Here is a 24822-nt window from a genome sequence, read left to right as displayed (position 1 = left end):
ATTTTAAAAATACTAAAAATACTTTTATAAGGGAGCATGAGATCACTTTGCAAACCTTCCTTCTATTGGGCTATTTGCTCTATCAGTTCACCAGTAAACTGACTCAGCTGATTAAGTAGACAATGTTTGATAGCAACAGTTTTCCTCTGCCTAACGAGTCGTGTGATAAATCTGACATATGCAACCAGTTAACAGATCAAATATTCACATATCCCTGTGATCACCCAGATGAAGGTTAGTTTTAAAGTAACCAACAGTTTAATGTTTAACTAACAGTTTGCTAATGACTCATAATTGTATCCTAATTTAGTTACTTGGTGTTTGGTAATGAAGGGCCTACTTTTCATCAGCAACACTGACTCAATGACAAACAAGTCATTCATAAGAAGACAACTGATGGCACCTTTATTCATAGCAACTAGTTTCTAAGTAATGAATCATTTGATTGTTAATCATAAATATAATAAATGATGTGTCATTCATGCAATGGTATGCAAAATCATGATCCTACTAAACAGCTACTTCAATTAGGGTACAATCATTCAGCAATCAATTATTTATTTATCAATCATTGGACACTTATTTAGAGGTAGAAAACAAACATTTTAGCACTTTGTCAACAATTATTAAATTATCAATATGTTTCGATTTTAAATGTAGCCAGAAACGTAATCAGAAAGTAGCAACAGAGCTTGCCAAGGAGTGGTGGATGGATTGACAACCTGCTCTTTAATGGCGTTACAGCACAACGTTGTTAATGTTACACCATATCGTGGCATTATAATGTAATATTGTACAACACTGAAACGCTTTTCTTTTTCGTCCACAACCAACGAAAACTTAACATAGGCTGAATGTAGCAAGCTAACGTTAACTGTGAGGGCTGCTACTCGGGTCAAATAGTTAGCTAGAACATTACGTAAATTGGTAAACGATTTAGCCTAGGCTACTAAAACGAACACCAAAACTTAACATGAACTGTTAAATTTTTTTAGCAATTTATGATAAAAATCGATGCAAAGCTGTCATCCTACACGTTTCTCACCTTGACCTTCTTCTTCAGGTATGGATCAATTTTCTGTTTTCAACAAGTCTGGGCAAGTAGGCACCAATCAGCGGCAGCATTTTTATGATGTCATCATGTAGACTTCTCACAAAGTATTTTACAGTATTTGTAAACTACAAAATACAAAACACTATAGTATTTTGATACAAAATATGAAGCCATTTCCAACAACCCTATCAAATACAAATTACAAAATCCTATTTTGTATTTGAAATACGTATTTTAAATACATGTATCATAAATACTGCCCATCCCTGAGTGTAGTGCCGCGTCGAGGTGAGGGAGCCCCGTCGTAATGGTGCTACAGAATGGAAACATCGCCCCCCCTACTCGCAGAAACCCGGTGAGCCACTCAGTGTCTGTGTGTCTGTGTGTGTGTGTGTGTGTGTGTGCGCGTGCGTGCGTGCGTGTGAGTGAGTGAATGAGAATAACAGTGACAGTCAGTGTGTGCTGTACCTGTGCAGGTGACCTGGGGGCTGGCGTTGCGGAGGCGTGTGAAGCAGGTGGCGCCGCTCCTGGGCACCTTCAGACCGAGTGTTGGGCGCTGTTGCCCTCACTGCACCCCCGACAGCGTGGTGAGAAGGGTGGGATTGGGGAAAAGGGGGGAATGGAGAGAGGGTGAGCAAGGAGGAGAAAGAGAGAGGGGGGGAGGTGTGTGAAAGGGAATAAAGCCTACAAAAATGATGGCAGGAGTCTGAAGCTGTAATTTCTTTCATTAATTGAACTTGCTGATTAATGAGCATTTTCTGTCTGTCTGTCTGCCTGTCAGGCTCTAAAGCTGCTGCAGTCCCACCCCTCTCTGGGTTTCCAGAACCTGTTGTGTGTGACTGAGAAACAAACACGGTGAGCCTGAGCAGTTACCTGTTAACACACTAACGAGCTCAATTAAGCAATTAACAGCAAGCTCCTTCCAAAGGGAAACCAGGTGTATGTAACCGCCGCTCTCCTCTTCTGTCTTCCCTCTCTCCCTCACTCTCAGGTATCGGGGCTGGCTGGTGCGCAGGCTGTGCTGTGTGCTGCTGGTGGGGGGTGGCAGGGTGCCCCCCAGTGACGCCACTCTCACTTCACAGAGTGTATTGCAGAGCCACAGGTCGGGGGGTGGGGAAGGAAGGGAAGGGGGGGCAGGGTATGAGTGCTGTGTGTAGGGGAGAGGGGAGACACAGGTTTCAGTGAGGGACCAAGATGGGGAGAACTAGAGAGAGGGAGGGAGGGAAGGAAGGGTGCTGACTGGTGTACTGTGTTGCAGGGTGCAGTCTCTCCTCTGCCCACAGGGGGGCGCCAGTGGAGTGGCCACCAGGGAGCAGGCTGAGCACATAGTCTCCTCCATCAGCACCTGCTTTTGCCCCTGGCTGCTCCGGTGCGTGTCTGTGTGCCTGCATGTGCATGTGTGTGTCTGCTGCTCTGTGGGTCAGTGTGGTTGTGTGTCCATCTGACTTCTCCACCCCCCCTCTCTCTTTCTGTCAGGGTGCTGTGCTGGGTGCTGTTGAAGGTGCTGGGCCACCTGCTGTCCAGCGTCCAGCTCAACCTCAACCAGCTGGCCGCCCTGCATGAGGCCAGCAAGCGGGTACAGAGCAGCCCTGATCCATAGCTCGTGAACTCATGAATACACCACGTCTTTGGCTGTCAAACGTCCACACATATTTGCTTCTATACAGTGAGGGGAAAAAGTATTTGATCCCCTGCTGATTTTGTACGTTTGCCCACTGACAAAGAAATGATCAGTCTATAATTTTAATGGTAGGTGTATTTTAACAGTGAGAGACAGAAAAACAACAAAAAAATCCAGTAAAACGCATTTCAAAAAAGTTATACATTGATTTGCATGTTAATGAGGGAAATAAGTATTTGACCCCTTCGACTTAGTACTTGGTGGCAAAACCCTTGTTGGCAATCACAGAGGTCAGACGTTTCTTGTAGTTGGCCACCAGGTTTGCACACATCTCAGGAGGGATTTTGTCCCACTCCTCTTTGCAGATCCTCTCCAAGTCATTAAGGTTTCAAGGCTGACGTTTGGCAACTCGAACCTTCAGCTCCCTCCACAGATTTTCTATGGGATTAAGGTCTGGAGACTGGCTAGGCCACTCCAGGACCTTAATGTGCTTCTTCTTGAGCCACTCCTTTGTTGCCTTGGCTGTGTGTTTTGGGTCATTGTCATGCTGGAATACCATCCATGACCCATTTTCAATGCCCTGGCTGAGGGAAGGAGGTTCTCACCCAAGATTTGACGGTACATGGCCCCGTCCATCGTCCCTTTGATGCGGTGCAGTTGTCCTGTCCCCTTAGCAGAAAAACACCCCCAAAGCATAATGTTTCCACCTCCATGTTTGACGGTGGGGATGGTGTTCTTGGGGTCATTCCTCCTCCTCCAAACACGGCGAGTTGAGTTGATGCCAAAGAGCTCGATTTTGGTCTCATCTGACCACAACACTTTCACCCAGTTCTCCTCTGAATCATTCAGATGTTCATTGGCAAACTTCAGACGGGCCTGTACATGTGCTTTCTTGAGCAGGGGGACCTTGCGGGCGCTGCAGGATTTCAGTCCTTCACGGCGTAGTGTGTTACCAATTGTTTTCTTGGTGACTATGGTCCCAGCTGCCTTGAGATCATTAACAAGATCCTCCTCTGTAGTTCTGGGCTGATTCCTCACCGTTCTCATGATCATTGAAACTCCACGAGGTGAGATCTTGCATGGAGCCCCAGAGCGAGGGAGACTGACAGTTATTTTGTGTTTCTTCCATTTGCAAATAATCGCACCAACTGTTGTCACCTTCTCACCAAGCTGCTTGGCGATGGTCTTGTAGCCCATTCCAGCCTTGTGTAGGTCTACAATCTTGTCCCTGACATCCTTGGACAGCTCTTTGGTCTTGGCCATGGTGGAGAGTTTGGAATCTGATTGATTGATTGCTTCTGTGGACAGGTGTCTTTTATACAGGTAACGAGCTGAGATTAAGAGCAATCTCTTAAAGGGAGTGCTCCTAATCTCAGCTCGTTACCTGTATAAAAGACACCTGTCCACAGAAGCAATCAGTCAGATTCCAAACTCTCTACCATGGCCAAGAACTTTTTTGACATGCGTTTTTCTGGATTTTTTTGTTGTTATTCTGTCTCTCACTGTTAAAATACACCTACCATTAAAATTATAGACTGATCATTTCATTGTCAGTGTGCAAACGTACAAAATCAGCAGGGGATCTAATACTTTTTTTCCCTCACTGTACATGTGCTTTATTTGGCAGGACTTCAGGGTGACATCAGGGTTGCCAGACAGAGCCAGGGGAACAATACACACTGATATTGACCTCTCTCTGTCGCAGGGCTCTCCTCTGGTCCTGGTGTCAGTGCATCGGTCCAGTCTGGATTACGCCCTGCTCCCGCTGGCTCTGTTCTGCCACAACCTGGGAGTGCCCTACAGCGTTGGCCCGCCCAGCCTGGACAGCACCTGGCTGAGGTACTGCTCTGCACCTGCCCTGTCTCACCTGTGCACAGGTACTGTACTGCACCTCCCTGTCCTGGATTTCCACCTCTCGCCCTCCCCCACAGGTTCATCCTGCAGAGGCTGGGAGTGATCCTCACTCCGCAATGCCCAATGGGAGAGCAGGGATCCATGACTGACAGCCTGTATCACGCAATCATGCCCTGTGTGAGTCATTGTCCCTCCCCTCCTCAGCTCTGACTGAAAGGTGTCCAGTGCGTTTCGTGCATGTGACTGACACAATCTCTCTCTCCCCCCGCTCTCCTTCTCTCTCTCTCCCCCTGTAGTTTGTCGGTGAGTTGCTGAGAGAGGGGAACAGCATGCTGATCTTCCTGGAGGAGGCGTGTCCCTCCTCTCGCCGCCCCTCCCCCCGGGGGGCACAGTGGCTGGCGTGGGTCCGAGGGGCAGTGCGGGCGGGGGCCGTAAGCGACGTCGCCATAGTGCCCGTGGGCGTGGCCTACGACCGCACCGGGCGAGAGACTGGCACCCAGGTACAGACCGGCACAGCTACCACAGGGGAGGTGTACTGGAGGGTGAAGTCTCATGAAATCGAGAATTTTGTCTTTGGAGAGTGAGTGTGTTAGGGGGTGTGTGAGAGTGTTGTGGGGGTCGGTCTACTGTACGGTTTCTGATTTTCTCTCTCTCTCTCTCTCTCTCTCCCCCTCAGGCTGAGTGTGGGTGGAGTTTGGGGTCAGTGTTGTGGGGGGGGCCTCGGGGGAATGTGCGTCTCCACTTCGGCGAACCCTTCTCTCTCAAGGTAACCCCCCCCCCCAACCCCTTCCCTCCGTCCCTCCCACTACAGGCCCCCCGACAATCTCCCCACTCTGCCGTTCTCTCTCAATTCAAATTCAGTTAACTAAAGCTTTATTGGCAGGACTAAGTGACCAGGTCAGTGTTGCCACAGGTCCAGTGCTCAGGAACAGAGCGATGGGAAAAACTGAATACAGCATTTATTTACAGACATTATATACACAGTGCACTCTCTCTCTCTCTCCTGCCCCTTCCCCAGTCTCCCCCCCCCTCTCTCAATTTCAGTGTTTTCAATTTAAGGTGCTTTATTGGCATGACAAACTTCCCGTCTTGCCAGAGCAGTTTTACACTGACCATAAAATAAAACTGAATAACATTAAAATAAATGTAACTCTCTCTCTCTCTCTCTCTCTCCCTCCCTTCCTCTCTGATGGCGTGTTCCTGCAGGAGATGGTTGAAAGTGGGAGACGGCGGATGGAAGGGCGCCCCCTACAGGACATCCTGCTGCCTCTGATACTGCACGACAGGTGTGTGTACAGAGCGTGTGTATGGTCGATATAGTGTGTATGCTATTAAGCAGTCTCTACAGTGTTGTTACAGTGAGTGTACTCTGTTTACAGTGTTGTCTGTGTCCTGTAGAGAGTGTGTTGTGTGGGATTGTACAGTGTGTCAATAGTGCCCCCCGACAGGTCCGAGTCTCTGTTTGCGGAGCAGGCCCAGCCCTGGTTGCTGCCCCCCACCTCCTGCCCTGAGCTGCCCCAGGCAGAGCGCCACCTAGTGATCAGTCTGACCACTCACCTCCTGCACTGTGAGACTTGTCTTCCCTCCATCCCTCTCTCCTTCTCTGTCTTGCACTTTCTCTCACTCAGTCTCTCCTACCCTCTCTTTCTCTCTCTATGTCTGTTTCTCTTCCACTGACTGTCACTTTTCTCTCTGATCCTCTTTCTCGCTCCCTCTGTTTGTCTGGTTCTATCTCTCACTTTCTCTCCCTCTCTGGTTCCTTATCATTCTCTATTGACTCCCCTCCCTCCATCCCTCTCTTCCTCTTCCTCTCTTCCTCTCCTCCTCCTTTCTCACCCCGTTATGATCAGCCAAACTGAGCTGAACAGTTGACTAACCTACAATTTATAATCCATCTTCACTTCCTGTGTCTCTAACTCCGACTTCCTGTCTGCAGTGGCTTCTTCCTATACCGCGGTGACGTCGACTGCTATTGTTTCCTGTCTGCTGCTTCACAAACATCGCAAGGTATTGTCTCTCCCTCCATCTATCCCTCCTTGCCCCTCCCTCATTGCAAGTTTCTACGATTCTCTCTCTCTTTCTCAGGGAGTATGTGTGTCCATGCTGTGTGCTGATTTCTCCTGGCTCTTGGAGGAGGTGCTGTTCCGGGGCCGAGATGTGGGGTTTGGGGGCACCGTGGGGGAGGTGCTGACCCATGCCCTGTCCCTGCTGAAGGGCTGCCTGGTCTTGGGGTCCCCCCCCAGCGGCGGGCCCCCAGTCATTGTACCCAGGGCCGGCCCCCATGCGGCCCTGACACTGTCCGCCCACTGTGAGGTGCTGTGTAGCGTGTTCAGCCTGGAAGCCGTGGGAGGTACTGCGAGACGGTCCGTCTCCCTGTCTCTCGTCTCACTGTCAGACGGTCTGCCTATATGATTATTTGAAATTCTGATTGTCTCTGTCCAACTCAGTTTCACCCCTGCCCCACTGGTCCCTCCCTCTCTCTCTCTGTAGCGTGTGCGGTCAGTGCTATGATGAGGGAAGTTGTGAGCTGTGCAGGGGAGGAGGACGGTGACGTCGTGGTGGCGCTGTGTGAGGATCAGCTGACCGAGAGAGCCCTGCAGCTCTGCCACCTGCTGCCACGGCTGCTGCTGCCTGTGAGTGACACTGACACTGGGGCACTGACAAACATGTGCTCTGACTCGCTGGCACAGTGGGGCACTGGCACACTGTAGTGCTGTACCATACTGAAAGGCACTCCCTCTCTCTCAGCCTTGCCAGTCTGCCTGCGGTTTTGCTCAGGATGCTGTGGACAGTCTGGTGCGCTGTGGGATACTCACCATGGAGGAGGTGAGACAGACAAAAGGACAGAGGGACAGAGAGACAGAAGGAAGACACAGACACAAAGAGAGCTGAGTCTCCTCTCTCTCTCAAAGTTACCGGGGGCTGGGGGGCTGTGTGACCTGAGGCACAGACGGGCCCCCCTGCAGTGGCGTTCGGTGGACGAGGGGGAGGGCAGCGACTCCGACTGTGATGACCCCACCCCGCCACGCTGCTACAAGGTACTGACACACTGAGGCACTGTCACACACACACTGCCACACGCACTCAGACTCCAACTCCGCTGATGTGTGTGTGTCTGCAGCTCAGCTGTCCCAGGAAGTGTCCGGAGCTACTGTTCGTGCTGTGCAGTCTGCTGAGCGGTCAGCTGAGGGCGCTGTCCTGGAGCACCGACGCCCTGCCCCTGCTGCAGCCCCCCAGGCCAGGTCAGCCCCCTGCAACACAACGCGCTACACACTACACGCCACATGCAGGATACACAACACAAACAACACAACAAACAACGCGGCACAACAATGGGATGTACACAGCACATACCATACACGACACACTGCACAGGGGCAGGATGCCAGACAGGCCACACAACCCTCACTGCAGAGACACCTGATCATTAGTCTCAGTATTAGGGTTATTGATGTTTGTCTCTATCTGACAGAGGCGGAGTGTGTTGCCCGGGTGCACAGGCTCCTGCAGGACCGAGCGCAGGCCGAGAGGGGCCACTACGGTAACAGTGCAGAGTGTGTGTGTGTGTGTGTGTGAGACTCTGCGCTGCACAGGAAACCATTTACAGTAGCAGAGACGTACGCTGTGTTAAATAAAATTGCACTGCACTGCACTGGGTCAGGCTGGGGGGTCCAGTTCTGAATGGCTGTTGTGCCGCTGACTCTGCTGCAGTGAGTCCAGTGGAGATCTGTGATCAGTGTCTCTCTCCTCCCTCCCCACACAGAAAGCTCCTCTCTGCAGATGGCAGCCTCTGCGGTCCACACCTTCACTGACCTGGGGGTGAGTCTCATCCCTCTCCTTCTCTTTTCCTGACTGCTGTACTGTACGATGCCATGCTGTCTCTGACTGGTATACTGTGTATGTGACTGTGCTGTAGGTGCTGACAGTGCAGTGCGGTGTGGACGGGCGGCAGGCTCTGGGCCTCAGCACTGCGTTCCAGGATGAGGCCCCACGCTTCAGGCTGCACAGCTTCATTGCACAGTTCCTGTTCCACTGAGCCTCTCAAACCCGCGGCTGCAGGGACAGGAGCGGGAGGACAGGATGAGGGAGAGGGAGAGGGAGGGAGGAAAAAATGAGCGAAAATTAGAATCCACTGCTTGGATTCAGTGTTTGAGGGGACAGTGATGGCTTTCTTTCAGTTTTATGATCATTGATTTTGTTTTAATTGCCTGTGGTTTTCATTATTGATTTTTTTTTTTTTTTTTTTCACTGTGAACCTAACACTCTCTCACATTCACACACACATACTTGCGCATGTGTGTTCCCCCAGGGCTGCTGCAGTGTCGGTTGCCCTGGTCTTTGCTCACTGTGGGGAATCCCTTTATTGGACATGTGTGATGATGAAAATAAGCAGCAGCTCAGAAGTTCAGTTCAGTTTTGTGTTGTTGCTGCTGCTGTTCTTTAGGTTGTGTTTTTTGTTGTCATTAGCAGTTATTTTTGTTTAAACTGCACAGAGCCCTTGTTCTTTGTGCTTTTGTGTACAGGGGCTGTGTTGAGGAATGCTGTGTGCAGCTCACTATGTAAAGCAATAAAGGGATTAGTGCCCTCCAGACACTAACCGCTGTTCTGTGAGTTTGTGTGTATGTGTTGTACTTGTGTGTGGTCAGGGCAGGCCTAAGCTCACACTGCCCCCTGGTGTCCGAAGGCGGAGCCACACTCTGCACTCCTTAAAATGCCCTGCAGGCACTAATCAATATTTTATTGTTCCTGAGGTCTTAAATATATTACACAGGTACACTGCTGCTCCCAACAGACCGACTTTATTCTTGTCATATTTTTCTGCTGCCCTTGAAACAACATGAATTTTCTTTTCACTCCTGCTGTACAGCTTGTGCATTTAAGTTGTTTCTCAGAGAAATATCCTGTCAGAATCTGACCCAGTGTATCTCCAACCTCCTGCATCTCACACACACACACCACCACCACAGGCAGAAAGAGAGAGACAGACAGCCAGAGCACAGCACAGAGAGAGAGAGAGACAGACAGCCAGAGCACAGCACAGAGAGAGAGACAGACTGGTACAGTGCTACACACACAGAGAGAGACAGGTGCACACACACATGCTCGCCCACACAGAGCAGCTGGGGTCCAACAGACTGTGCGACGGTGCGGGAGTGGGCAGTTTCATGACAGTTGGTCACGGTGTGTGTCCAGGCTCAGAGCAGTGTGTCACAGCTCAACCAGGTCACTAGCCCCCATCTCTCGGTGTTGCTCAGACCACTGTGTTCCTGATGACCCCAATCTCGTCCACTTCGCACTCCACCACGTCTCCTGACTGGAGAGGGACAGAGACCACATGAAACCTTGTTTTAACTGTAACTAACTATCTTCAGCTGTACCTCACCGTTTCTGTTCCTCTCTCAAACTCAAATATTGGCATGACTCCCTGGTGTTACGAAAGTTTCAAAATATATTTAACTAATTTTCTTCATCATCAACACTCTCTCCCTCCCCCGCTCTGCTGTGAGAGTGTGCTGAAGGCAGGCAGGGCATGTACCCACTGTCCCTCAGGCTGTGGCAGGCAGACCATCACACAGGTCTCTCTCTCCCTCACCTTCAGGAACACGGGGGGGTTCCGGAACACCCCAACTCCAGGCGGAGTCCCTGTGAGAAACACGTCCCCTGGGACCAGAGTCACGAACCTGTCACACAACGAGGGCCACAACACTGCCGTTACTCTCACATGCACATTTCTCTTAGACCATCCCCACAGTGGTACCACAACACAACCCCAACACACAGCAGTCCTGGACCCTATTCTTCAGAGCTGGTTTAACTAATTCATGCTACTCAGATGTTAGCCTAATGCAGTTAACCAGATAATGCAAGGCAGGCTGCCCCTGTTCCTCAATAGCGAATACAGGCTAAAATTGTATCGTTAACAAGCTTCACAGGATCGAAGGACACTGAAACAACGATCTGCACCGAAGATGACGTCAAAACAGAGTGATTTTTTTCAGCCTGATTGAGCAAGACCTTCTCATGGAAAGTTTTCAGCCGTATTAAGACTTTATCGCTGCTGCTGCTGCTGCTGCCAAGTCCAGAGAGGATGCGTGGCAGAACAATTTCACAACTAAGCTAGTTCCTTTAAATTATATATTTTGATTACACGGGTTATGTATTCATCCCAATATAATAATTGCGCACACATCCAATTTAAATCTGCACACTTGCAGTAACTGAATGGAACATGGACTGAGAGATTGCTGCAGGACAATGGTTAGATCTCTTGTTTTATCATATTGATTTTTGTCAAATAAGATTTCCAGTACCTTCCTCGAATCTGGAGTCTTGGACAGAGCCTGGATACTTGGCTTCAATATTTGAAATGAGGCAGGTGGATTCACAGATCATATGGGAATAACTGAGGTAACGTCATGGATGATGTACAGTATCTGTCTAGCACTGGCATTGTAACTCATTTTTCATTTAATGTAAGTGATAACGTCACCAGTTCCTCTCCTTGTTGTGCTGTGAAAATGATTTCCTGTTCACAAAAGCTGCCTCATTTGGTCCTGAGGGTGCCTTGATGGAGATCTGACTGTACAGCACCAATTACTTTGTGGATCTCTGCATAATAATGTAGTCTACTTAATAAAAATGATAACGATGGGATTTCCTGTTCATGTTATTGCATATAGCCTCAGAGCAGCAGCTTTATTTACGATATTTTCAGCATCGCCAACTGAGTAAAAGGAATGCGTCACTCAAAAAAATGTGCAGCCCTGTGCACGTGGTCTGCGTTACTGTCAAAGCACGGCTGGGCAGGGTGGGGTGGGCAATGTACAGCTCAAGTAGATTTATTGGGAGAATTACACCTTGCCGAGCGAATCTCTAGCGCTCAAAAAGAAAAACATCTGAATGCAAATTATCTTGGCGATCTCTCAGTACTCGTTCCCTAAGAAAAGCTGATCTAATTAAAATTGCTCCTTGATCTATGGGATCTCTAAGGAAGGGTGTTGCCATTGCAGAGGGGTGTGTCAAGTGCTTTCAGTGGGTAGAAGCACAAGCTCTTATGCACCGATCTGGTTCTCTTTGCGTTAGCCTGCACTGGAGCAGTTTTAAGGTTGTGTTGCTTAGCTGGACTTCGAGGAACAGAAAAAGCCCGACTTCTGTCAACTTATGCTGAGAGTTATCTAGCCAGCTATGAGGGACAGGGCCTGATGTAATTAAACCAGTATTAATAATGACAACAACAACACACAGCAGTGCAGTCCTTCAAGGGCAGGGGGCGACACTCACTTGGACACCCAGGCCACCAGAGCCTCGGTCTTGAAGATCATCTGACTGGTGTTGCTGTCCTGAACCACACTGCCATTCACACGACAACGGATACCCAGGCTATGGGGATCTAGAAGAGAAACCTGGCCAATCAAGGCCACGAGACATAGACACACAAGCAGAGAGACCTGGCTATACGGTTTTCAAACCTGCAGTGAGCCCACGACTGGAGAGACGGGTTAAACTGGGGGATAGGAAGGAGGAGAGGAGGGAGGGCAAAAGAGGGAAGGGTGGAAGAGGAGGAGAGAGGCAAGGGAGGGGAAGACCAGTACAGAAGAGGGAGCAGGGAAAAGAGAGCTATGGGGTGCTGTGCTGTTTGGTTTCTTCCTACTGTTTATTATTATTTTTTGTGACAACGCACCTGAAAGTGCGTCTGTGGTGACGAGGGCGGGCCCCAGGGGGCAGAAGGTGTCGAAGGTTTTTCCCAGCAGCCACTGCTTCCCGTTCCGATTCATCTGCCAGTCGCGCGCGCTGACGTCGTTCGCCACCATAAACCCCGCCACATGGGAAAGGGCCGCACCCTCCTGCAGGGCCACACTTAATTGGTTTATTGGATTACTTTATTGGTTAATTGGATACATGCACAAAAGATTCACAAACGCAGCACACTCCCACACCCGCCAGCAGTGACTCACCGAGATGTTCTTCCCTCCTCGGCCAATCACAAACGCCAGCTCCACCTCCCAGTCCACCTCCTGCAGGTAGGGGACACTGCTGTCAATCACCCTGCCTGGGTGTGTCTCGCTCTCTATCATTCCGTCTGTGTCTGTTTATGTGATTAATTCTCCCTGTATCAGTTTCTCAGTATCTCTCTCTCTCTCAGTGTGCAAGTGTGTGTGGTACCTGGCTTTCCAGGGGCAGGGTGATGTCGTCGTGGGGGCCAGTGATGGCGCTGGGGAACTTGTTGAAGATGAGCGGCTCAGCTGGCACGGGCGCCCGCTGCTCCAGGCAGTGGTCCCGATAGTTCATGCCCACGCACACCACCTTGTCAGGGCCTGACACCGGGGGCAGCAGCACCAGCTCAGAACGGGGCACCACACACTGAGAGCTGGACACGGCCCTGAGAGAGGGAGGGAAGGAGCGTCAGCGCGTCTGTCTATGTGTCAGTCCATCAGTGTCCATCTGTCCGGGCTGACCTGCGGGCGATGTCCAGGCCTCTGTCCCCAGTGTCCAGCAGGGCCCTCATGCTGTGGGGCAGCGAGGGGTCCAGGGCATTGAGGTCCACCACAGTCCCGCCCTCTTGCTCCACGCCAACACGCGCTGCCCCTGCCCCCTCCTGGCCACGCCGACGGAACTGCACCAGTCGCATGCCCCTGCCGCTCACACCCCGCCTCCCGACGCCTGTCAACAGCCAATCACTGACCCTCCTCGCACCCAGCAGGCAGCGGGCAGGCAATCTCATTGACTGTGGACACAAGAGTGATGGATGATTGATCATCTAAGTAGACAGACACACAGACAGATTTTCTACAAGTATAAGGAGGTGGCAATGCTGTCAATTAGTCATGCCAATAAAGCTTTTTTTAGATGAATTGGGTGTCCCACCTGGTAGAAACACCCTCAAAACCTCACACTGCCCTCATAAACAACAAGTCTTCTTCCAGTCCACATGCAGAGGTTATATCCATTACTAATAACCTGACCAGGTGTTTTTATATAGGGGTCCCTGCAATGCTGTGCGAGCGGTGGAAGTGGTGTTAGATATAGTGATAGTGTTTGGAATACTACTATTACTACTACTATTACTATTACTATTACTACTAATAATAATAACAACAACAATACCGTTACTGATTCAATGTGCATCACACTGCGGCAGGAGGTTAAAGTGCAAGAGAAGGAGTGCCGGATTAAATCTGATCATATCTATACACAAAACTCCCGAGTCGGTTGGATGTTTAACCCTTACTGATCAGATGAACACAGTTACACACTACACACACAAAACACAGGAATAGCGGGTCACCTGGCTGTTCAGTCGGCGTCCCCTGGCTTTGCTCGCAGTATTTAATCTCACTGCACTATTTGATCGTGTAGTTTTGTGCTGGTTTTGCTATTGTTACATTTGTAAACAAATTGCTGCCTCTTGTGTGCACTTTGCACCCGTAGCACTCGAACAACTTACATAATTGAACCATGTGACACAGAGAGACGCACAGCGGTCTTCCGGGTGACGTCCTGCACCGGATTGCGTACGAGGATTTAATTTAAAACGAAGACAAGTATTTTACATGCATTGTATCTTGGCGCCCGTGTATCAAGGTGAAAACACCTATTGCCATGAAAAGACGCAAGCAAACGAATGAATACCGTTTATTTTTGTTGGGCCTGTCACGCAGAAGACTACGAATCCCGGCATGCATCTCGGTCGAGTCTTGTGACCGAAGACAGTATTGAGCAATCAGGGCTCCAGAAGTGGGAAGGGCCGCCCAATCCGCAGCCGCCGTGCGGGCAGGGGGCGGTACCTGGCCTATGTCTGGCGGAGGAGCCGTCAGCTGGCAGTCGCTGTGGAGGACGAGCTGGACGCAGAGATGGTCTGCGAGAGGTAAGGGCGGGTCAAACAAGCAATCAAAGCTGAGATTATAGCATCCACCTGCCTGCATTGATCAGTATCCTGTAGCTATCTATGATTTTACAAAATATGCACATAAAGCAATATATGCAGTGAGATTAAAACAGTGTGTGTGTGTGTGTGTGTGCGCGCATCGGCGTGTCTATATGTGTACCGGGTTTACTTCAAGACTGGTATGTGGAGAATAAACCAGCAGCTGTGCGTTTATCAGACTCTGCAGCTCTCCGGCAAAAATGCTCCAGTCGAGAAAGTCTTTGATGCCCAGTGTTTCTCTGTGTGAAACCGGAGTGTGCTCGTTACATACTTCGCCCGGTGTAAACGTTTCTACGTGAAACCGGATTGTGCTTCTGATACTCCGCCAGGTATAAACGCTGTAACTGTTTAAAAGGTCTGACTTCTAAACTGCCACTCTTAGCTGTGCTGTATAACTCTTAAACCATTACTGATTGTGCTATACTGTGTAGCCTTCTTCACACAAATTAAATGCTAACTTATTACACTAACTTTGCACTCTGGGTGTTTGACATTCTGGAAGATGTACAGCATCTAGTTTTGCACTCGCTCTGCCTGTTACACAGTAACTTTTACAGCTGTCCAAAGGGCACACTGGTGGTGTAGCCTCTAATATTCAGCAGTGTCCGATTCCTCTGTAACTTATCAGTTCTTCAGGAATTGTATATTGCTTGTGGAAGCAGCTTTCCAGACCAGTCCACATTTCTGCTTTTTTGCTCTGTGTGGCCTCAGTCCAGTGTGTCATCTGACTGTGACTGAGCTGCAGGGTCACGAGTCCGAGGGTACCCTGCAGTACTGCACCGTGCTGTAGTCTACTACTCTTATACTATGCTTGTCTGCCCTTGTTAACTCATAGTACTAGGACTTATTATTGGATAAGCTTATTGTATTTGGCACTGATTCTACTGCTGCACTTTGTAATGGTTTGAAATGTTTCTGGAGTAAACCGCAAATCGTCCTGGATAAGGCAGCTGCTTAAACATTAACCTGTCTCTCTCTCAATTTCAAATTCTTTATTTGCTTTATTGGCATGCTCCAGTGTTGCCAAAGCTTTTAAAACAACAGTGGCATACAGACACACAAACTGGGTGGAACATATTGTAATTCAGATAAAATAATACATGTAATACAAGTAACTAGAAATTACATATAGATCTCTCTTTCTCTCTCAGGGTTCAGCCTATTCAGTACACCACTGACTGCAAGGCCCAGAGGTGAGTGGGGGGGTGAGCGGGAGGGTTGAAGAACTGCATATCTTTCCCTGTGTGAACAAGGTCACTATCTCATGGTCTTACTGTGCTAGTTCAACCCTGATCCCTAGAAGAACAGGGTCTGATAAGAACCAGAGTCCAAATAATCGAGAGAGATTTTCAGTCAATCGGAATTTATTATGAGCAGCCGCAAGGAAGAGGTGTTCGAGAGGCGATCTCAAGAACAGTCTTCGAGGAAAAACTACAGGCACTTTTATGCAGACCAGACTGGAGAGAAAGATGACAGGACTCGCATGTTTGTCATGTGATGAGTGGATCGGTTTCTGCCTGACAACTGCTCAGGAGGACCGAAACGCAGTACTGTAGCACAGTAAGACACTTTGTTTACACAGGTGCACGGGGAAGTATGTGCAATTCTTCAGAGGGAGAGGGTGTTGTGGTGTGTATTTGACTGTGCCCCCCCCCTTGCAGTTTCGATGGCGTGGTGTTGGTGTCCTGGACGGTGCAGCTGCCGCAGGGTCTGCGCTGTTTGCAGGAACCTCTACAGGAATACCAGAAGGTGAAACTCTGGCACTGTCCACACTGTCCCTCTACACAGCAGCACGGCTCACTGGCCGGGCAGTGTAGTGGAGTTATTCTCCGTTATGCACAGAGACTCGGGTTGATTCTCAGATCCGGATATTGTATTCAATGCATGCAATGGAAGAGCTCCCCATTGCTCATGAAGTGATGAAGCAACTCTTAAACACACATTTATGTAGTTTTGATTGGTGTATTGGTTGGGAGGGCACAAAACCTGTTTGTGAATGAGAGCTGTACCCAGCTATTGTCTTTTTGCACACCTGGTCCACAACCCATCTGCAATTATGTTGTGCCTTCAGGAAAGATGCTTTTGTCCTCTTCAGTAGAAATAGCATAACGCTGTGATCTCTCTGTCCATCACTCTCACAGGTAGACTCTGCTCTGTGTGAGGAGGTGAATTTGCTGAAGGTGCCAGGACTGCCCGGGGACAGGCTGGTGAGAGACGGGGGGTGTCCGTGTGTGGGAGTCTGTCAGTGTGCCCCAATTCCTCTATAGGAGGGTTCTAAACAAGCGGGAACCAAGTTGCCTGATCTTACCCCGCCTCTCTCCAGGTCTTTGCATGTACAGGTCCAGTGAACCGCGACTACGATGATGTTCGGAGGTTCAGCGACGCAGCCATAAATGGAATCAAGAGGTCAGCCTGCCTGTCCTTCCTGCGGTGTCTCTGTAGTGTATTCACAGTATGAAAATAGTTGTTTGGCAATGCTGTTTTATAAAGTTCATTCTGTCCTGACTCTGTTCATAAATCACTCGCTCTCTCCAAATTCAATTCTCTCTGCAGAGCCCTGAAAGCTGGTATGAAGCGCCCTCTGTTGGTGTGCCCGCCTCACAGCGACTACAAGGAGAGCCCCCTGGTGGCTGTTATGGGTGCTCTGCACGCCCTGTACGTGGTGAGTGACAACGCGATTCTCGGGGGACGCTGGTGTCCGTGAAGTGTCGGGGATGCAGACGAGGTATCCCCACTGCAGTGGAGAGTCAAATGATTTCTGTTCCCAGGGGCGAGTGACCCAGATTAGGATGCCTGTATTGCCCCCTTCTTTCTCAATTTTCTCATTCTCTCTCTCACTCTCAGCCACTGGAGGTGCGAGAGGCTGCAGTGACGCAGAGAGCCCACAAGGCAGAGATGCTGGGTGTGTGGGTATCCACGGAGGAGCAGGGCAAGAGGATCATACAGCTGGCTACTGCGCTGGAGAGCGGACGGTCAGACTCTCTCTCGCTCTCTTATGTGTGTGTGCGCGCCAATAAAGCTAATTTTGAATCGAGAGTAGTGTGTGAGTGAGAGGGGAAAGTATGTGTGTTCAGTGTCTGGCCCATGTGCTCAACCCCCTGCCCCCACAGGCTGGTGTGTCGTGACATCGGGGGCTCGGACCCGGAGCGTATGGCAGCCCCCCGTGTGGCGGAGTACGTACAGGAAGTCTTCAAAGACAGCCCTGTGGAGGTAGGACCCCACTGCTATTGTGTGCTTCTGTGGATGTGATTGTGTGTGTCTCTATGTCCCTCTAATCACCCCCCCCCCTCTCTCTCTCTCAGGTCAGTGTGGTCAGCGATGTGGAGAAGCTGGAGAAAGAGTACCCCTGCCTGGCCGCGGTGAATCGCTGTGCCCACGGTGAGGGGCAGGTCTTGGGGCAGGTCTTGGGGCCGGGCTTAACTGGACTAAGCCTCAGTGTCCTGTACAGCACTGTGACCTGACGCTTTGTCTGTCTCTGTCTCAGGGGTCGAGAGACACCAGGCCCGAGTGATCCAGCTGCAGTACTGTGGGGAGGGGCCGGTGCACAGCACTCTGCTGCTGGTGGGGAAGGTGAGCGAAGCAGAGAGAGTGAGACGCACATGCAGGGTCTGAATTCCACAGGGCAGACTGCATCACAGACCCCCCCCTTCCCCTCTTTGTTTCTCTTTGCAGGGCATCACATACGACACCGGGGGGGCTGACATCAAGGCAGGAGGGATGATGGCAGGGATGCACCGGGACAAGTGTGGCTCCGCAGCGGTGGCTGGATTCTTCCAGGTACAGATACTGTCCCAATCCAACTCCTCCTCCCTCGCTCTCCATCTCCACCTTTCTATGTGCGTCTGGATTCCTTTTCACTGATCTGAACCTGTTCGTGTAAAAGCAACTTGATGGCATCCAAAAATATCTTGACACAGAGGTATCTTAACTCACTGTGTTCTGATTGGTTCAGGTGCTGGCGGAACTCAAGCCCAAGAATCTGAAGGTTCTGGGTGCCATGGCGATGGTTCGGAACAGCGTGGGGGCCGGTCAGTCTGTCTCTCTGTCAGTCTGTCTCTCTCTTCCTGTCTGTCTGTCTGTCTATTCAAGTGTTTGTGTCTCTGTGTGTGTCTGTTCTGCACCTGAATAATCTCACTGCCTGCCTTTCTCTCTCTCTCTCTCAGACTGCTACGTGTCTGACGAGCTGCTGTGCTCCCGGGCGGGACTGCGGGTGCGAGTGGGGAACACGGACGCAGAGGGCCGCATGGTGATGGCAGACCTGCTCTGTGAGATGAAGGAGAAGGTCCGACAATCCCTCCATCCCTCTCTCTCTCTCACTCCATCACTCATGTATTTTGGTCTTCATCCCTCCTCCATCTCTTACTGTGCTTCTCTCTCTCTCTCTCTCTCTCTCTCTCTTAGGCAGCGTCTGAGGTTGCCCCTGAGCTGTTCACTATCGCCACCCTGACTGGACACGCCATCCGAGCCATGGGGCCAAACTACTCTGTGAGTGGCAATGCGGCATCGCTGCCCTGACACACTAGCACTGACTGAGACGCTCGCAGACAAAATCACTGACACTCATTGACTCAGACAGCTGCTGACTCTCTCTCCCTCAGATTATCATGGACAACGGTCCGGCTCACCGCGCAGGCAACGCTCGGCAGTGGCAGCAGGGTGAGTGTGGGTGGGGTCAGTGCACTGGGGGGTTTGGGTGGTGGGGCAGTCCGTCCAGACACAAAAGTCTGATCTCTAACCACCCCCTCCTCAGCGGGCGACGTGCTGGGTGATGTGTTTGAGGTGTCCACGGTGCGCCGGGAGGACTACGAGTTCCACCGCGGGCGCTCCGAGTACGAGGAGCTGCTCCAGAGCAACAACCTGCCCTCCAGCGCCACGCCCCGCGGGCACCAGACCCCCGCCGCCTTCCTCACCATGGCCTCCGGGCTGCACAAGGTACTGCCGGGCCGGGGTGGTATTCTGGGCTGGGCTGTACTGGACTGCACAGACTCGGGGACAGTGCATCCAGAGCCAATTCAAACCATTCTCTCTCTCTCTCTCTCTCTCTCTCTCTCTCTCAGCATGGCGTGGACTCGGATGCCCCTCTGTGTTACTCCCACATCGACATCGCCGGCTCCTCCGGTCCCTTCCCCGGCGTCCCCACCGGAGCACCCATCCTCGCCATGGCAACGCGCTACATCTTCCCCCACCTCTGAGCGCGGAGACCTCCTTGCTCACTCTTCCTCACTTTGTCCATCTGTCCCTGCCTCGCTTTCATTCTATCCAGCAAGAAAATTAAAAAAGGGATTTCATTTTCGTTTCCTTCTCTCTGCCTGTCTATTTCTGTGGTGTGTGATGCTGGGGTGCAGTTAGCATGTATTTCCAGCACAATCGAGTGGAATAGGATGTGGTGCGATCAGTGATGTGCTGTAAGAGGACAGGCTGTGTGAGAATAAAGAGTTTTCCGACCTGAGCCTGTGTGTCTGTGTTCTTCATTCATTTCTCCTGCATATGAACCTAGCATAGAATAACTCTCCTCCTCATCTCTCACACTCTTCTCTCCTTCTTCTATCTATCATCTTGTTTGGGGGTGTGCTGGGTGTATTCAGACTGTAGTGGGGGCAGCTGAGTGTCATAAGTGTTTCTGTGTAAGGTGTGTGTGTGTATGTATATATACGTACTTATGTGTGTGTATATATAGTATATACTTGTGTGTGTGTATATATGAAAATATATATTTCTGAGGTTAATATATGGATAGTTATAATATTAAAATAAGTTTACACTCGTTACAAAACAACCAGTGTAGCAATCTTTAAATAAACAAACCAGAAAAAAAAAAAAAAAATAATAATAATAATGAACTGCCCACAACATGGTCTTAACAAGTTACCGAGATGTCAAAAAGAGAAGTTGGCGCCCTTTTTTTTTGTTCTCCGCTGTGCTCTCACATGTTAGCAACTTCCTCTTTCTGCGGCACAAGAAAAGGGCTGAAGCGGAAGGAGAAGAAACTGGCGTCAGTGTGGCACAAGTGCGGAAGGTCGACTCCAGTCAACGTGAAGGCAGGAGCCAAAATGGCGTCTCAGGCAGAGACGCGGTTTCTCCGTGGAAGATTCCGCCAAGCGAAGGCGGTCGGCAGGAAGTGACGTAGGGGGCAGCTTATAGACAACTACTGAGTGCGCGCCTAAGCAGATCGCATTTTCCTTTCAGTCGGGCGGGAGTGCTACTGAAGAACATTTGCACTTTTATACACCAATTTCCTCCCTTCAACGAGCAACCTCAACCCCCCTGCCTCTTTATAACGCTCGTCTGTCAGGTGCACCTCTGTGAAGATCCGCACTCCTGTCCGTTTGACCACTTTTACGCGCACTTTACTTACTTTCACTGCGGCAAAGATGTTCGAGGCACGGCTGGTCCAGGGCTCCATCCTGAAGAAGGTGCTGGAGGCGCTGAAGGACCTGATCACCGAGGCGTGCTGGGACATCAGCTCCAGCGGCATCTCGCTGCAGAGCATGGACTCCTCCCATGTGTCCCTGGTGCAGCTCACCATGCGCAGCGACGGCTTCGACTCGTACCGCTGCGACCGCAACCTGGCCATGGGGGTCAACCTGAGCAGGTGAGAGAGAGAGGGAGAGAGAGGAGACCCCCTCCACTGGTGTCGAGCAAAGCGAGCCGAGTTGAGCGGGTCGGGTCGGGTCGGGGGACAGGAGAGGACCGAGCCGGGGGAGCGGGACGCGGGTGCAGGGGGTGCAGACTTGTGCACCGAGTGAGCAGTAATGTGGATCGGCCTGGTGTCCATCATTATAATCCCAAGAACAGGGTAGCGATGTTAGTGATTTGTGCTGATTATTCTACGCCTTTAGGCAGACGTCAATCAAGAGTGCCTTTTTAATTGACATTTTAATCCAATGCAGGCTGATCGCTGTATTCTGGACCCAATACAGGCTTGGCGCGTAATTGCCGCCATCTTAACCCCCGAGTACAGTTTAAAAACTGATTAACTTTTTACCGATCCAGTTTCACCGAGTCGCAACTTTGGTCATGTTAGATCGATTAGCCGTTTTGTATTTATAAATAAAATATCGCGTGTTTATGCACGCATAGCCCGGGAGCGCAGTGCGGGTCTCTGCGGTCTCAGTTGGACATGCCTGTGCTTGTCTGCCCGCTTGTGTGGGAAATGCATTGCTTGTATATCGAGCATTCAATAGCGCTTTTAGGATCTGCCATGTCGACTAGATCGTATGACAGCTCTCTATATACGAGTACAGTAAATGTATCATCGTGATGTTTTGCTGTACTGTTGTAAGGCGGTGGGGTCCTTTTACATCTTTAGACCTCCGGAGATATGCCTGCAGTGGTGTGTGCGCGTAATATACAGTAATAAATGGTGGTGGGGGGAGAGAAAGCTAATTGTAGTAGTTTGCCGCAGAGGCCAGGCCTTTATTGATTGTGTAAGAGACCCGGCACAGAGATGCAGATGGGGCACCATAGGAAGTTAAACCGTGACGTCATTTAGGCGGCAAATCCGCAGTAGAGCTCTTACTTGGCGGGAAATTTTTTAAGCGCGCCAGAGTGACAGCCTTCGAGTTCACAAATCAAACCGATTATGAATCATCTCCAAGTCTAATGAGATTCTGAAGCACTTAAATTAGTTCTCGGATATATGTGTAATATATGGTAACACTTTACAGTAAGGTCCCGTCTCCCGTCCCGAATGAATATGAGTACTAGAGGATTTACACATCAGTGCACCATGAGACACCTGCGTTCTGATGTTGAGCACATGAACCCTGACCCTAAAACACTTATACATGTGATGAACATCAGAACTCCAATGACGTGCAAGACCTATCCAAGTGTTTATCCTGTGATATTCATATATTCATGTATTAATATGTGTGGTGCACATCTTTTCAGACTACTTTTACATTGAATTTAGTCGTTTATTCTCCTGTAAATTGCACTTGTACAATGTTTTGTCATACTTCTTGCTTTGCATTACTGGTACTCGTATTGTTTATAGTGATTTCTCCTGTGCCCCCTTTCCCATAGCTCTAAATGATGACTTCACATCTTGTCTGCACTTATTAGGTTTTACAGTCTAGGATGTAGGACTTGTCTTGTTTACTGTATATTTCCTATACACTTGTGTAAATTGGAATTTGTAAATTGCATCAGCCCTTGAACTGCACTGTATTTGTGGACTTTGTATTGCTCTCATACTTGCTCTCACCCTGGTCAAGGGCGTCTGCTAAGAAATAATTAATGAGGAATCCCGGTACCTTATTGTAAAGTGTGACCTTATCCACTATTTACTTATATATTTTACCCATTTGAAGTGTCTCAGTGGGCACTTCTGTAGTGCATGTCTTTTTCTGGGCCTGTGTTCTCCAGCACTAGGGCTGTCCCTAATGCTGTATTTGTGCCCTGGTTTGACTGTCCTTCTGTCCCTCAGCATGTCGAAGATCCTGAAGTGTGCTGGGAATGAGGACATCATCACCCTGAGAGCTGAGGACAACGCCGACACCCTGGCCCTGGTGTTCGAGACCCTCAGTGAGTACAGACACCCGGGCACGCTGACCCTGGTGTTCGAGACGCTCGGTGTCTGAGGCACAGACCGGCACGCTACTGGAACACATGCTTTGTCAAGCCTGGTGTTTTGCACGGAGTCTGAATGTGGTTCTCTATCTATCACCAGACCAGGAGAAGGTGTCTGACTACGAGATGAAGCTGATGGACCTGGATGTTGAGCAGCTGGGAATTCCAGTAAGTGAGAGGCAGCAGCCGGTGTCCAAGGAAGGGGAGAGGGAGTGATGGGCAAGGGATGAGACCAGTGTCAGAGAGGGCAGGGGGCAGGTGCAGCACTGGTTCACAATGGTGCTGTGGAAAAATGTGTGGGGTGGAGAAGCAAGGGGAGAGGGACCCAAAACACTTCTGTCCTGGCACCTGACACCCTGCTTCCCCTCTCTACCCCCCCAGGAGCAGGAGTACAGCTGCGTGGTGCGCATGCCGTCCGGGGAGTTCGCCCGCATCTGCCGGGACCTGTCCCAGATCGGCGACGCCGTCATGATCTCCTGCGCCAAGGACGGGGTCAAGTTCTCCGCCAGCGGGGAGCTGGGCACCGGCAACGTCAAGCTGTCCCAGACCAGCAACGTGGACAAGGAGGAGGAGGCGGTGAGTGCTGCGGTCTCCACCAGCCCGTCTCCAAGCCGTGTCTGCCTGTTGTGTTGTCGCTCTGTGATGCGTGACTGACGCTGGTTGTCGCTCTGTCTCCTTCTGCAGGTCAGTATCGAGATGAATGAGCCCGTGCAGCTGATCTTTGCACTCAACTTCCTCAACTTCTTCACCAAGGCCACCCCCCTCTCGAAGACGGTCACCCTGAGCATGTCTGCAGACATCCCCCTGGGTAAGGACACACTGATCATATAGACGCACACTGGGCTACAATTGCGTATGAGTTTCCTGTTCTTGTTGACAACGTGTATAAGACAAGTTTTTAACCTGAATCGTCCGTATCTCTCGCCCTTGCAGTGGTGGAGTACAAGATCGCAGACATGGGTCATGTCAAGTACTACCTGGCTCCCAAGATCGACGAAGAGGCCTCCTAACCCGACGCACGAGTGGAGGGGGAGAGAGAAGATGTAGGGATGGGGAGGGGGTCCGAGGAGATCTTTTCCTGGGGTGCTGAGAGGAGCAGAGGGATGATGGAGGGGTGATCTGGAGAGAGTGGTTTCCAGGCTCTGACTAGGCCGTACCCTGGTAGTCTTTCAGGTTTAAATACAGAAGATGCATTTGTAATGAGGGGTGTGGTCTGGTACTGTGCCGTATTGGCCCCATTGTGTCTGAAGTCTTTTAATCTCAGTCTGAAGAGAAGGGAAAGCTGTCTCGCATCACTGGCCACAGTTTCTGGGTACAGCGGTGCTTTTAATGGCGCAACTGGAAATGCTGGGAGCTGGGTTTCGAACCACTTCTTTGGCCGAGCCACCCTCCTCTCTTGCGCTCTCTCTCCTCTTCTCCCATCTCGCTTGCACTTCTTTGTCTGACTTGGCTCTTGATTCTGTAGATATTCTTGTAAATAACTTTATTTTTTTGCAGCCCCGCCCACAGTTTTTCTACCTTTCCAGTGTTTTTACTGCTTTGTTATTCAAATTCCACAATAAACACTTAATTTTGAAAACTGGACTCTATCATTATTGAGAACTTTCCATCCTTGTCCTTGCCTCTAGGTGTCACTCAAGAGCCTTCATTTCCAGCACACCCTGTGCTGCTCGCAGCCGGGAGAGAGATTAAGAGATTAAGCCGTAATAAATGCTAGCGCTTTTAGCTGTGTTTTTTCCCTGTTATCTGTGAAATGTGGATTTAAGTCTGAGTGGGGTTGCATAAGCAGGCTAC

General features: G+C 50.3%; 4 protein-coding genes across 5 annotated transcripts; 3 read left to right on the top strand and 1 right to left on the bottom strand.

The window, feature by feature from the left end:
• The first annotated feature begins 519 nt into the window (after positions 1-519).
• On the top strand, positions 520-9140 carry gpat2 (glycerol-3-phosphate acyltransferase 2, mitochondrial). Its single transcript, XM_066712569.1, is given in 21 exon segments — positions 520-1409; positions 1531-1641; positions 1836-1909; positions 2046-2156; positions 2313-2409; positions 2412-2630; positions 4381-4514; positions 4607-4706; positions 4826-5071; positions 5206-5295; positions 5736-5815; positions 5978-6096; positions 6466-6536; positions 6615-6879; positions 7020-7162; positions 7278-7355; positions 7442-7567; positions 7651-7771; positions 8002-8070; positions 8293-8348; positions 8446-9140. Coding segments are annotated over 21 exon segments (2478 nt in total). The 5' UTR covers positions 520-1361; the 3' UTR covers positions 8566-9140.
• A 172-nt stretch (positions 9141-9312) lies between these two features.
• fahd2a (fumarylacetoacetate hydrolase domain containing 2A) lies at positions 9313-14122 on the bottom strand. 2 transcript variants are annotated; one of them, XM_066714180.1, is made up of 8 exons: positions 13816-14122; positions 12986-13254; positions 12693-12909; positions 12485-12544; positions 12211-12373; positions 11811-11919; positions 10123-10210; positions 9313-9843 (listed from the first exon to the last, which is right to left on the bottom strand). In XM_066714180.1, the coding sequence occupies exons 2-8, from the start codon at positions 13249-13251 to the stop codon at positions 9781-9783; spliced, it is 966 nt and encodes a 321-aa protein (XP_066570277.1). In that variant the 5' UTR covers positions 13252-13254; positions 13816-14122; the 3' UTR covers positions 9313-9780. The 2 variants fall into 2 exon arrangements, with proteins under 2 accessions (XP_066570277.1, XP_066570278.1); XM_066714181.1 differs by having other exon boundaries at positions 13975-14122.
• Positions 14123-14231: 109 nt separating this feature from the next.
• Positions 14232-19903, top strand: LOC136759262 (putative aminopeptidase W07G4.4). Its single transcript, XM_066714178.1, has 17 exons — positions 14232-14394; positions 15606-15647; positions 16116-16203; positions 16596-16661; positions 16778-16860; positions 17008-17116; positions 17299-17426; positions 17565-17664; positions 17757-17832; positions 17939-18024; positions 18127-18231; positions 18407-18482; positions 18618-18736; positions 18856-18939; positions 19053-19110; positions 19205-19386; positions 19512-19903. The coding sequence occupies exons 1-17, from the start codon at positions 14381-14383 to the stop codon at positions 19644-19646; spliced, it is 1551 nt and encodes a 516-aa protein (XP_066570275.1). The 5' UTR covers positions 14232-14380; the 3' UTR covers positions 19647-19903.
• A 704-nt stretch (positions 19904-20607) lies between these two features.
• On the top strand, positions 20608-24607 carry pcna (proliferating cell nuclear antigen). The gene is made up of 6 exons (XM_066714177.1): positions 20608-21046; positions 22886-22983; positions 23129-23196; positions 23410-23604; positions 23713-23836; positions 23962-24607. Exons 1-6 carry the CDS (start codon positions 20826-20828, stop codon positions 24036-24038), a joined length of 783 nt encoding a protein of 260 aa, XP_066570274.1. The 5' UTR covers positions 20608-20825; the 3' UTR covers positions 24039-24607.
• Positions 24608-24822: the final 215 nt, after the last annotated feature.

Source organism: Amia ocellicauda, chromosome 9, assembly GCF_036373705.1.
Source record: "Amia ocellicauda isolate fAmiCal2 chromosome 9, fAmiCal2.hap1, whole genome shotgun sequence".
NCBI classification, from domain to species: Eukaryota; Metazoa; Chordata; class Actinopteri; order Amiiformes; family Amiidae; genus Amia; species Amia ocellicauda.
This window is presented reverse-complemented; position numbering and strand designations above follow the sequence as displayed.